The sequence below is a fragment of the Miscanthus floridulus genome, chromosome 2, assembly GCF_019320115.1.
Source record: "Miscanthus floridulus cultivar M001 chromosome 2, ASM1932011v1, whole genome shotgun sequence".
In the NCBI taxonomy this organism is placed as follows: Eukaryota; Viridiplantae; Streptophyta; class Magnoliopsida; order Poales; family Poaceae; genus Miscanthus; species Miscanthus floridulus.
Genome location: NC_089581.1, coordinates 153,297,051 through 153,311,083, shown reverse-complemented (window position 1 = coordinate 153,311,083; position 14,033 = coordinate 153,297,051). Strand labels below are relative to the sequence as shown.

General features: G+C 43.1%; 1 protein-coding gene across 1 annotated transcript; it reads right to left on the bottom strand.

The window, feature by feature from the left end:
- Positions 1 to 431: 431 nt before the first annotated feature.
- Positions 432 to 11,929, bottom strand: LOC136533458 (ABC transporter B family member 20-like). Its single transcript, XM_066526007.1, has 11 exons — positions 11,104 to 11,929; positions 9,609 to 9,663; positions 9,357 to 9,532; positions 9,054 to 9,254; positions 8,560 to 8,819; positions 8,160 to 8,470; positions 7,862 to 8,082; positions 7,446 to 7,786; positions 6,156 to 6,949; positions 5,810 to 6,051; positions 432 to 2,042 (listed from the first exon to the last, which is right to left on the bottom strand). The coding sequence occupies exons 1-11, from the start codon at positions 11,512 to 11,514 to the stop codon at positions 813 to 815; spliced, it is 4,242 nt and encodes a 1,413-aa protein (XP_066382104.1). The 5' UTR covers positions 11,515 to 11,929; the 3' UTR covers positions 432 to 812.
- Between the last annotated feature and the right edge of the window lie 2,104 nt (positions 11,930 to 14,033).

Sequence of the window (14,033 nt, the reverse complement as noted above, 5' to 3'; positions counted from 1 at the left end):
ACGAGAGAGGGAGAAGAGAGGAAAGGCGTGAGCTCAGTAGATATTAAAGGTTCGGCGCCATTAACGTTGGCGTCGAGCTCGGCGCCAGCCATGCCATCCGCCGTGCCCAGGAGCTCGACGCCAGCATCAATGGCGCCGAGCTAAGGATCTATTTTATGAATTCTTTCCGCTAGGGGTCTATTTGTGAGAAACTTTTAAAAAAATGGCTAAATTATAAAAAATTCGGGAAGCTCGCCATGGCTCAGTCAATATGAAACACGCTTCGCTCGTGCCCATCGACCCAATAAAATAATCAATTCCAAATAAAAAAGAATTTGGTTCAAATTTTCAACATCTGCAACTCCTAATCTGAACGGTATCGTTGCCGGAAATGACGCCGCGTCCAGAATTACCCAGTAACAGGCTTTTCATCACGGCTGCAAGACTTGGACTGACCAAGAATCGAACTTTATACTCAAGTTAAATGATCAAAACACTAGCATTACAGAGGCGAGAGACATCACAAGCACGAGCCTCTGAAAGAATGTTTCAACTCATATATTACAAAAATTACAATGCCCTCCAAACTTGCTAACTATTTCCAGAATGAGTTGTGCCCTACAGTTTCAACACAGTTACTTACCTGAATCTCCAAGCTATTTTTTTGTTGTCAAGATCAGGCCAGCATTCCGCTTACTCAGAACAGCATCAGCAGGGCGGCAACTTCCAGCATTTTTCATGTGCCAAAAAGGGCGCCTGAATAGCTGCACCAAGAGCAGAAGGAAACCTGATCATGCCCTAGGATAATTTACACCTAACAAGCCCAACAATAATTACATTAGCCGATGCTGGCGAAGGCCCTTGCCAAAATGGGGTTGCATCAATCCAACATATAGACCGTTCTGGTCCATCAGAGAGTCATGTGTGCCCTGCTCAACTATCCTACCACCATTTAGGACAACAATGTTATCCACATGCTTCATCATTGCTGCCCTGTGCGCAATGAGAATTGTTGTCTTGTTACCCATGACCAGAGTGTCGAGAGCTTCTTGTACCACTCTACTTGATTCGGACTCGATTGCAGAGCTTGCCTCATCCAACAACAATATAGGTGCATTCTTCAAAACCACCCTAGCAATGGCAATCCGTTGCTTTTGCCCAGGTGTTAGATCAACCCCTCTCATTCCCACATGAGTGTCATATCCATGTGGCAAGCTGCTGATGAAATGATGAGCATTTGCTATCCTTGCAGCTTCCTTCATCTCAGCCTCTGTTGCATTGTGCCTTGCATAAATAATGTTTTCTCTTATGGTCGTTGAGAAAATAACTGGATCTTGCTGAATCAGTCCCATGTGGCTACGCAACCATCTAAGGTTAAATGATTTCAGATCTCGACCATCCAGTAGAACTTGGCCAGAAACAGGGTCATAGAATCTCTCGATCAAAGAAATAACAGTGCTTTTCCCTGATCCTGAAACACCAACCACTGCAACTGTCTGCCCACCACTCACTTTAAGATTAAAATTACTCAGCACAAGAATGTCTGGGCGAGCAGGATAAGAGAAATCAACATTCTTGAATTCAATGCTTCCGTAGACATTGGGTGGTTTCAAGCCGGTGGTATCATCAGGATCAATCTTTGGCTCACGGTCAATAATTTCAAATACTGACCTAAGAGATTTCCTCCTTTTAAGAATGTAAGGCGCAAGTCCAAATGGCTCCACCAATGCGAATGATGCAAATGAAAACAGAATGTACTCTTTTAGTCCTGTGGCTATTGTCAGACGTTGTTGGTCAACTGAAATAGCAGTGTACCAAAGAAGCAGGGCATTGCAGGCAAAAAGAAGGAACTGGGAGAGACCAAAGCCAAAGCCTATTGCCAGTCCTTGCACAAGACTTTGTTTTAGTATCTTGCCAAGATGTAGTCTGTACAGTTCCATTATCTTATCCCCAGCACAGAATGCTACTACAGTGTATATGTTCCGCACTGCATCTTCAAGCACCAACGAAGCCTTTCTATGCATTTCCTGGATTCCTCTTGAGAAGCCAGCAAGCCACAATTTCTGCAACACAAGTTATTAGACCCATTAGAGATTTGCCAGTATACTAATGTGCTACAGTTATAACAAATGGAACATATGAAGCGCTGCTGCTAAGAGCAAGTAGCATGATATAAAAATTTCAACATCTGTAACCCATATGTCACAAAGCCCATTACTAACATGAAAAGTAATATTTTAGAGTTTGAAGTCTTCAGTAATCTTTGACAGAATATTCGGTCTTACACATGCAAGCTTCAAAGGAAGTAAATGCCAAGGCAATGGAAGCCACCAGGACTCATAAGGCTTTATTATGATCAGCTTGTATACACTAGGATCCAAGTGATCCAAAGTATAACTGAGACTCAGATTGATCAAACAATATTTATGAAAAGATTTCCATTCTCACAACATGTTACCACATCATTGCCAATCTCTAACTTTCGAATCCAGAGTCCAAGCTCGGGCACCCGATAGCGCCACATCGTCCGCTATCCCTCTCACCGTCTGATCCGCCGTACTCGCGATGTCGTCCGTCCGATCGCGGTTTGGTTCGGGTCTCCACTCTCCACCCGCTTCTTCGGAACCCGAACAATCATGAACTTTCTCGCGGCTCCACGCCTCCACCTCTCGCGCCGCCGGCCGCCTGATCTTCCTGGGGTTGTCCCTGCCATGGAACGGGGTGATCCACCGGCGTCGGCCGCGCTCCCAGCCGTCGTTCACTCTTCCCTCCTCCCTCTCCTTTCCTTGCTCGGCGTGCCACCTCCTACCGCTCCACGCTCGAGCTCGAGCTCGACCTCCAGGGGCTGCAGGGCCAGCCTCCTCATCACACAACGCTCAACACTCCGCCTATTTGCCTGCTTCTCTCGTGGCGTCTCCTCATCCGTGGCGTAGTCCTCGATGCCATGGTTGGTACAGCAGCATGAGACGAGACGAAGCTAGGCCACAGAAAAATGGCGGAAGGCCAGGCGGAAGCGACCGTTGCCGTGGAGCTCCACCTCATAGCTCTCTCCCATATCCCCAATGTAGACACATCACCTTCCTGCTCCTCTCCTTTTGCTGCCTGCCTCTATGGCCGTCGAAGAACAAGCAGAAGTCTAGGCAATGGCGTGCTCAGATCCTGGCCAGGCCCAGCAGTATGAGCAACGGGCTACTGCAGTATAGTGACGGGAGTTCTCCATCTCTGCTGGGCGGCCACTGCCACATCCGCTACTCAATTCGCCTGGCGACGCAGCCGCGTTCTCCCGCTTGCACGATGCTCACCCGAGCAGGCAGGCCCTTCCACTCTGTCTTTAGGGGATTGGTCCGAGGAGGGGAACAAGCAGTGGACTCCCTGGTCCTGAGCAGTGTCTGCACATCGTGTGCTCGACGAATTGCCCATGAGAACTCCAGATAGTTGAAGAGTGTGAAAAGGCTCGGTCTAGCAGCAGGCACGGGAGCACGGCCATGGAGCTGATGCTTAGCCTGGAGCTCCAAGCGGTTCAAGCCACAATAGATGCAGTAGACCATGACGAGATGATGCCCATATGATTATTGGGTCACATCATTTGTTTGAAATCTCAAAAGGTTTGTTTGCATCATTATATCCATCGTATCGTATTTCTGTTTTCCTTCAATCTTGGTTGACGTGTTTATAACAACTTAAATAATGTTTTTGCAGATTGTACGGAGCTATCACAAAGTGAATGACTGCAATTTAAGTATGTACAGGTACCGTTCTACCACTATAATATTAAAGTTGATCCAAGACACATTTCTTTAGTATTCTAACCAGGCTGAGAATAGTCCCAAATCTGTAATATTTGACATCTCAGTTTTATTACCCTCGATTTGGAGCTTGAGCAATTGTTTGCAGAAATAGAACCATTTGATGAATATAGAACCAGGCTGAATAGTCTCAAACATGTAAGTTTTACATTTCATTTTATTCACATGGAGCTGATGTTGAACACACACAAAAACAATTAGTTTTACCTCTTCAAATATTCTGGATATAACACCAATTAAGATACGTGGTAGAAATTTAGCGCTGATCCATTAGGACAGAAAATAGTTGCTTGAACATTTTGTCAAGATTTACCAAGACGACGACGACGACGACTACCACTACCACTACCACTAGTAAGTAGTAGTTAGCCTTCCTCATCTCAGATGTAACATTAGGTGCCGTTTATTTGCGTTGAACTGATCTGTCTTTAACATTGAGGTTTTGCTTCACGCCTATTCCATTCGCAGTGAGAGAATCATATAATGTATCCATTTATATCTCCTGATGTGTATTGTCTAGAAATTCCCACAAGTATTCATCTTACATTGTATTGAATTAGGGAAGAAGAAAATTGCATTTCTCCTAAGATTGCATCTGTCTCCTAGTATGTTCAGAAATTAATTTGATCTTATTGTCATTCATGAATGCTTGTGGGAATTTCTCCTAGGATTTGGAAGAGAGCATCAGGCAGAGACAACTGGGTGTGCCACTATTGCAGGGTTTATTCTGTTAGCATTCTGATCAAGCAAATAAAATATAGCATTATAGATAAATCGAAATTGCCAAAATTTAAGACCACCGAGAATCAGCTTGTAGGGATTGTCGTTAGAACAAGAAAGCTCTTATCAAATAATAAACTAATTGATTACTTATAGCAAGAAGAAACAAATCCTTGGTCCAGTTCATACAATCTCTACAACACTTAATATAGCCCAAGATATTATGAGGTCAACAGTTTGCTATTTCAAGGAACTTGAGATAGACAGCGGCAAACGTGGCTGGCGTTAAATTGGCATTTGTAGTATGTCTTTATTTCTTAAAAGTAAATATATCCTTCCTAAAGTTGATATCTAATCTGCCTAATGGTTGTATTCTGGATGTAAGAATAAAGTAGCCTAATGGTCACTCTGGAAGGATTTAAAGTTAACATCATTATATGTACCTCCTCATCTTTGTACAGGCAAATTTTATGACAAGCTTGGGATTCCATAGATTCTAATCACATATCTCAAAACAAGGTAATATTGGTTTAATTGATCCACAGTTTTGCAGTACAGGATATATACAGATCATGAGAGAAAAAGATTATCTTCTAATCTGTCTTTTGAATTTTTAATTTTCCACCTTGCTAATTTGTATTTGTTATTTCTTTTTGCTACAACCTTGTGATTTCCAGGTTAGATATATCATGGAAAAATAAAGCTACACTCAAATTTGGAGTACCTTTGAGATGAATACAGGCTAACACAAAGATCTGAAAACCTTGATTTTAAGTTGAAATTTGTTGAGGTAACACTAATACTGTGATGTAGAACATTCCATGGTCGAATGATTTTCTGTTAGGAATGTTTTACTGCATGTATTTTGAACAAGAAGCTTGATTCTCTAGAATGGATTATCATCATCCTGATCAGCGTGGAGGTCTTAATATTTTTATGACAGAATCCAAGGAGCAGCTGTAGTGCTCAGCTCTGTCTTGATTACGAGAAGCATATTTTGACCATGGATATTGGCATATTGGATAATTGGAATGCCATTTACAAAATGGTAAAGGTTCGTCAAACACAACATGATTAATTGTGGCCCTCTGACCTCTAGAATCTGGTGTTCATCTATTTTTCAGCATAATTTAGTAAGATTCAACCAGTGATTAATCTAGATGCATAGGCTGAGTGTTTTACTAATCCAACCTCAACCAAACAATAGTGTGCACAGTGCAACAATTACATGGACAAGCATCAAATTTCTGTTAAAATAACAATCTTTTCAGGGGATAGCAGACAAATAAAGAAAACTTTATTACCTGTGCAACAGCAGATATGACAAGAACTGGCAAAGTTGCAAGTGCAATAAGTGCCACCCGCCATTCCAACAACATTCCAATAAGGAGAGCCACAGATACTGCAGCAGTGTCTTGTATAAATATGGAAAGCCGGTTACTGAAGGCAGCACGGACAAATGTAGCATCATTTGCGAGGCGCATGGACAGTGTATCAGCATTGTTCTCCTCTTTGTCAAACCATCCAACTTCATTGCGTAGCATTGCTGTCAAAGAAATCATAAATAAGAATTAAACTCTAATAAGGTAAAACCAACTACATGATTAGCAGAATACAAGAACAGCATATAAAGATGCAGATTGCAATTACCTGAGAACATCATCCTTCTTATGCGCTCAGTCATCTTCTCCCCCATTATTCCAAAATAGAAATGTTGCAACCAGTTGACCAGCACTGTAATAACACCCATGCCTACTATGAATAAACACCATCTGTTCACTTCATGGCGCATATCACGGGTTTCTATTTGATAGTATGCTGACACTATAAGTGCTATTGTGTAAGCAAGCAGTGGATTAAATGAGCCAAATATAGCAGCACCAATTGTACCTAAAAGAGCATAAGGCCATTCAGCAATACTAAGTGTTGCAAGACGCCAAAAAGATGGAGGTTTCTGGTGCTGAACCTCATCCAGTTCACTGTGTTCAGAACTCGTATCATCTCGTTCACTCTGTGGTCTGCTAAAAGTTTGTGAATGTGAACGCTCGTTCTTAGGATCAGAAGTCAAAAGAGGAGATATGGGTGAGTCAGGTTCTGAATTCTTAGATGACTGCCGCTGTATAGGATGGACATCAACTTTAGGAAGATCAGGTAATTTCATTTCAAAACTATCCTGCCTCTTAATGGATGGTGTTCTTTCGGTTTCAATTGCAACCATAGGTAACCCATTGTCCATAGTTTGTTCTGAAGGTGGACTTCGATCCTTTGGTGAATCATGAGAGTTTCTGTTGGTATCTGATCGCCAAAATTGAAGCATGCCATGTGTCCTTTGTAGTGAAGGTGATTTTGCCATCTTAGGAGAGGACGATTCTTGAAAATATTGGCTCACTGATGTGTCCTCAATTTGGAGCGACTTATGCTCCCTGTTGTTCTTGGTAGGCATCCTGTCATGAAACAAGATAAGGGAGTCCAAATCAAATCATACACTTTTTTCAGCAGATATGACGGAACAAACATTGAAATAAAAACCAAGAACAAACAAATATCCATAAAGTATAAATACAAAAGGTTAAGCAAAATCTCTTCAGCCCGGTCATATTTCAAATGATGCTATAGTTATCAATGCTCTAGGATCTAAAAATTAGTTATTAGTACTCCCTCCGTCCTAGAACAGTGCTATGTTAAAGTATGTAAGTTTGGCCAAATTTATAATATAGTGTACTAAATAGGTACCATTAGATTAGTCAGGAAACATATTTTCATAATATATTCTTTTGGCATCATAAACATTAATGTTTTAAATAATATATTTAGTCAAACTTTAGGCACTTTAACCGAGAATGCACCTAGAATTGCATTCTTTTTTGACAGAGGGAGTATCCACAGGTACTAGATATGCTTAGCCACATGTTGGGTAATGCCTATGAAAAAAGGCTTTACCTTTTGGGAAGTTTTGTTGCTTCCTCACACCTTAAAAGCTCAGCATAAAGGCCATCCAAGTTTAGAAGTTCATCATGTGTCCCCATTTCAACAAGATGACCCTCCTCCATTACAGCTATATAATCAGCATTTTTAATGAGGCAAAGACGTCTAGCAATTATAATGGTTGACCTTCCCAACATGAGAACATCTAATGCTTCTTGTACAGCTTTTTCAGCTTCAAAATCAAGTCCTCCCGTGACCTCATCAAGCAACAGAATGGATGGATTCGAAAGCACAGCACGAGCAATAGAAATTTTGATCTTCTGTTCATCAGTGAGTGCTATACCAGCTCGACCAACCTACAGAATTTCTAAAAGTGAGTACCAGAGACTCGATGCCTAAGCAGTCTAGCCTTGATAGACAACAAGATTTACCTGGGTTTCATACCCCTTTTCAAGTGAACTGATGAACCCATGGGCATGGGCTGTTTTTGCTGCCTCTTCTATCTGATCAAAGGTAGCAGATCTTCCATAAGCAATATTTTCCCGAATGCTCAAACTCAATAAGGCTGGTTCTTGTGTCACCAGACCAATTTGGCTTCTTAACCATTCTACTTTCAAATTTTTTATGTTTTCCCCATCCAAAAGAACTTCACCTGAAACATAAATACGAGTAGCCTTTTAAATGGAGGAATAGAAGTGGAAAACAAAAGATGCTTCTCAGTGCTACTACCTAATGTTGGGTCATAGAATCTCTCCATCAGAGGAATTATACTGCTTTTCCCCGAGCCATTTCTACCAACAAGTGCCACAGTTTTTCTCGCCGGTACAGTGAGGAAGAAACCACTTAATATTGGGATTTCAGGACGAGACAGGTAGCTAAAGTACACATTTCGAAATTCAATATTCCCCTGCACCTGGGGTAAGGTTGTCCCTTCTTGATTGGTGCTGGAAGTTGAACGACTAATCATCTCATATAGTCTATAAGCAGCAATGCGCCCTTGCTCAAATGAATAGAAGTTTGTAGCTGCTTGATTCAAACCACTACAAATTCAAAAAGAAACATAGATAAGGATATACATGACAGAATAATTTATATAAAGCAAAACTTCTGCATAAATTAAGTTGCTTACAGGCCGCTCAGAATTACAGAGAATAAAGCTACCACAACTTCACCGCCATCAGCTTTTCTGCGATGGATCAGATGTCTTCCAACCCAAAGTTGCAAAGCACAAGAGCAAATGGCAAGTCCATATGTAAATCCAAGACCAATCCCTTGGACAAGGCTAATCAAAATTCCATATCTAAGTGTGGCTTGAAGTGAGGTAGCATAGGAGTACTTTGCAAGAGTTTCATTTGTAAAAGCATACAGTGTCCTGATGTATGAGATGGCCTGTACATGCACAAGTCACATTAGAACCAGGCATATTTTAACTAATTAATTGCACATCAAACCAGAATGATCGTATAATCTACAAAGTCAACAGTGCAGAATAGCTGCCCTCTGATACAGCACTCTTGACATCGAAGATATGGCAGCCATGAGCACTGTATCAGACAGCGGCTTAGGTTGGTGTATACTTTAAAAGTTCAAAAGAAAGATTGGCACAATGAATAAAGGTAGCACCTGTTCAGCAATGCTAGCCGCTTCAGCATATGCATCTTGAATGTTTTCAGCCAGCCTATGAAGAAATATGTTAGATATTCCTCCTGCTGCAACAATCAAGGGTCCAGTGGCAAGAGTTAGAAGTGCTATTTGCCAACAATTCAGAAGGCCAACAATGAGACCACCAACAAATGTAGCCATATTATGTATGTAGTTCCCAACCTACAAAGAAACCCAGTCGTTAGAAGACCCTAAAGTGACAAGGTTCACCCTGCAGATCATAATTCCAGAGGAACAGATGGTTACTTGACTGTTTAGGCTTACTTTCTCGCTTATAGCTGACTGAATGAGCAATACATCACTGAGCACTTGACTAACAATATCTCCGTTGTTACCATATGTATCAAAAAAACTCATGTCTTGATTTAGCAAAACCTGAACATATTTTGATCTGATGACAGCAGTCTGCCGTTCCCCAGTTAGAATCCAACATGATACCTCTGCACAACTGAAATAATCAGGAATTTGTGTTTGTGCTGAGTGAGAACTGCAATTTAAATGACAATAGTTACTTACCTATCCATCCTGCGACGAAAACACCAGCAGCTATAAAGACAATATACAAGGCATGCTGCAACGTTGATGAAAAAATGTAAGAGGGCAAGAGATGAATTTCAGAATATGGAAAACTGGGTGGGAGGGTCCTAAGGGACAAAAGAAACATGCAAGGTCACACACAAAATGCAAGGTAGCACCCGTTTGGAGAAGTTTCGATAATAGTTTCTTACAAGTCCAAAATTTGGGTACAAGCAGAATCAAACAACTGAATAAATAAATGGATTGCCATAAACGACAAGGCCGAGTACAACGATAACAGTGCACATCAATTAATGAACTAGATGTGGGGAGCCTAGGAACGTTCCAGATAGCAGCCATTATGAGATAACTTAAGTGTTTAATGTAGAATATTTTAGAAATTACTTGGTTACCCCCTGAGGAAATGGTCCCATCAGTCCAGTTTTTTTTTTTCAATTCCTCTTGTCACAGATGAAGCTGCCATATCCCCATAATTTTATCTCCGCCTACAGGGTACACCAACTATGAAAAGAGAGTGTCAAGTGAAACATTCACTTGGCTGCCTCAATTACCTTGTTTGCAAGAAAAAATCTAAAATGGTTATAACTAAACTACCAAAGGCAGCTATAGGATATTCCAGGCAAACTTTCATAAACTAAATGAATATAGAGTACAAAAGAACTCAACGTTCAGAATGCAAAACTCTTTTCAAAACATTCCCATCACACATGGATACAGCAATAATGACCAACCACAAGACATCAACAAGTATCAACCGTTCCTTAACGTGTTAACAGCTAAGAAACACATATTACACCAATAAACGTCTTTAGACTCTGGCATCCTTGAGATCAAGGAGACCATCCTGCAACCAACCTTGACATAATTTTTTTAAATGGACAATTCCATAAAACACTACTAACATTTAAACCATGGCTACTTCACTCTTACATTCTCCATCTCAACATATACGCAATTTCAAAAGGTGCCTCCACAGAAGCAGCAGCCCAAACTTTCAGCAAAGGTGATACCAAACACACCCCAACCCACCAATTCCAATTCCTAATAACGCATGATGACTTTGGAAACTTTGCATCAGAAACGAAATCAAAATGGACTGATTTGAAGTGATAACTTGAGTTATAAACATAACTACACTAAAAAAATGCAAAGCAGCAAACACGTGCAGTTGGAAACTTTCCTAGCCCTAATGTTTGAAATGCAACCTAAAAGCACCTATTCAATAAGAAATCAAAGCAACCAGCGTCCTATAATTTTTTAGAATTGCCATGTCCCCAAAGTACAACAAACATCTGTAGCTACAAGCTAATCAAAAGGGGGGGAAAGTGAACTGTCTTCTGAGAATGACATTGCGGGAGAATAGATAATCCGCCATAAAAATTTAAACATTTCAAACATCCTTCCATCTAAAATTGAAAATATAACAGTTATTGTATGTACAACTAAGTGTCAAGCATCAGAAGTATCAGCTTACCTCCTTAAACCGCCGGAGCAGCTCATCACCGCGGCCATAGAGAGACGACCCAACCCGCTCAGAGTCGAGCAAATTCAGGGCCCTCCCGAAGTAGTGAAGGTACACAACGAGCGCCGCGCCATGCGCAGCAGCGGCAAGCGCCCCAGCAGCCATAAGGGCCCAGTCGACCCCATCGGCAAACTCGAAAAGCCTCCAGAACGACACCGCCGCGGGCGGCGGCTCGACCTCGTCGTCCTCCACTTCCTCCTCTCCGGCGCCAGCGCCTTCCCCCTCCCTCGCCCCCACGCCGGCATCCCCCGCCGGCCCGTCCCCGTACGGCGACGGCGACTCCGGCGGCTCCGAGACCTCGGATACGGGTGTGAGCGGCTGTACATGGGGCGACGCCCACCCGAACAACCCAGTCGGCACCATCTCCTTCTGGACGCCTTGCGCAGCTCGACGAAGCCGTCAGAATTCAAAAACCCTAGGATCCGACGGAGCTCATCACCACAGCCAGCCCCGAGACGGCGACTACGGGAAGACGCGGCCAGTGGCGGCGGCGGCGACCGGATCGCTTCCGAAGCGAGCCTCGAGCTGCCTCGAAATAAACTAACTCCAAGAGGCCAGTGCCGCAAAGGAGAGACCCTTTGAAAAACTCTAATCTCGGCGGCACACAGCAACGACGACCCAGTCAGAGAAATTCGGCAGCGTCTCCCACACGAGAGGAAGCCACTCCACGCTGAACTCCTCGGCGGCGGCTCGTCGCCGGCGAAGAGGCGGGGCGGGCGCGGCGATGGGGATGGTGTGCGCCTAGTTGTGGGTTTTCTTCACTTCTGGCGCGCGGGTAGGAAAGGTCAGGAAGAGGGGGCCCGTGAGTGTGATTGCGGTGTGATGGGCGGGGCCCACATGGCGGTGGCCCTTTCTGCCTGGTGTTTGGTGTAAAGCGGGTTGGCGTGTGTGGTGCGGGGCCCACTTGGCGGTGGCAGGGTGGTCTGGGCTGGAGGCGCGTACGGCACCGGTGGGCCAGGGTTGACAGCGAGAAGGGGGGAGTTACGTCTCCTGTGTGGCGTGTGGAAAAAATTTCGCGCGGCGTTGGAATTAGACGGGCGGGATTGGTGCGGAAAGGTCTCGTGGGCACCGGAGATGGCGGGGCCCGCCTGCGCCTGGTGGCATGAGCTGTGTTGGTGTAGCTTTCTTCCCCTGCTAGGGACACACGAAATTGGAGGCCCCGTGTTGTTGTGGAATTGCTACTAGGGCCTCCCATCAAAGTTCTAAGTTTTTTCACTCTCTCTCCATCACATCAATTTTTAGCCACTTGCATGGAGTATTAAATGTAGGTAAAAAATAACTAATTACACAGTTTAGTTGGAAATCACGAGATGAATCTTTTGAGCCTAGTTGGTCCACAATTGGACAATATTTGCCAAATAAGACGAAAGTGGTACTATTCATCAGGTTGAAAAAAGTTGCAATCTAAACAAGGCCTAGCTTCCTTGAAAACAGCTTCATTTCATTGTGCTTTCCGATTGTGACAGATAGGATGTTTGCATACAGTGGCGTCGGATTATTTAGGGCCTGCTTCAGCCAAAAAAAAAAAAAAGCTTTAGTTGTGGTTTTATCTATGGAGCAGATTTACATGAGGAGCTGAATCTATTTTTTAGACCGTTTGACAAAACGGCTTCTCCTTACGATGAAAAGGATGAAATGTCTAGAATACCCTTTTTCTTTTTTTTCTCTCCTTTTATTTCTTTTTATTTATTTATTTTTCTCACTACCTTATCTCTACCTTATCACCCCGCACACGGATATGCCTCGCGTAGGTCGTTGCTCCCCTGTTCCTCTTCCCCGTGGGTCGGCTTCGTCGCGCCTCCCGAGCAACGCGCATCGCCCTAGCCCTGCCCCCGCATCTCGCCGCCCGCGCGCCCCACAACCTCTACGGCTACGCGCCTCACCAGCACCGCCGTCTCGCGCTGCCCGGGCGGGGCCCCGCTCCCGGTTCTAGCGGATCCGACGCTGGTGTCCAGCAGACGCACCGCCGCCGCCTTCGCAGACGCGCTGGGGGCAAAGGAGACCCATGGCCACGATGGGGCCCGCTACCGCTAGAGGAAGCCGGAAGAAGACACAAATTTCAGCTTCTACTCTCTCTCCTCCCTTGTCTCAGCAGGAATTCCAGGGCTTCTTCCTAAGATCTGAGCAGGTCAGAGGCGTTTGGCAAGTGGAGCCGAAAAATGGATTCAGGAACCGACCAAGAATCTGTATGAAACGGGACCTTAATTAAGAAAATATTTTGTTAAGACCTATACTCATCATATATTATGAATTAGAAATACCAGATAGCGAGGCAGTGTTTATGGTGGATAGCGGATGCACAGTTACAATATCATAGTATTTCAAATAAACAAACTTTGCACCTTATATCAACACCGACCTCATGTTTGTTAAATATAATCAAAAGTTTTTAGTTGATTACAATTCACGGTATAAAAAGAAACATAAACAAATAATAAAGAAGATATACATAAACAAAATAAAATTAAGCTTTCGTATCAATTGAAGATAATGTCATTTGTCATCCCATCATTATTTATCATCACTCAAATCACCATCCTCGATATGTTTGTTGTCATGGGCACATTGTTACTTGAACCATCCACATAGTGAATAGTGCCCAAACTACAATAATAGTGGGATGCTAAGTTTCAACATGCTATCCTTAGCTACTTTGTAGTGTAGCGGTAGAGGGCCGCTACCGTTATAATGACTGCTATTATGGGTGCTACTAGTGGTATTTATTACTATGATTATGTGTATCATATTATAGCATTCAAACCAACTTTACAAGTCCAAATTTATGTTACTTGTTTTAATTTGAAAGTTTAGATATTAATTTACATATATTGTATATGGTCTTTTATCATTTTACCCTACTGCCTCTGGCCTTGCTACATTCC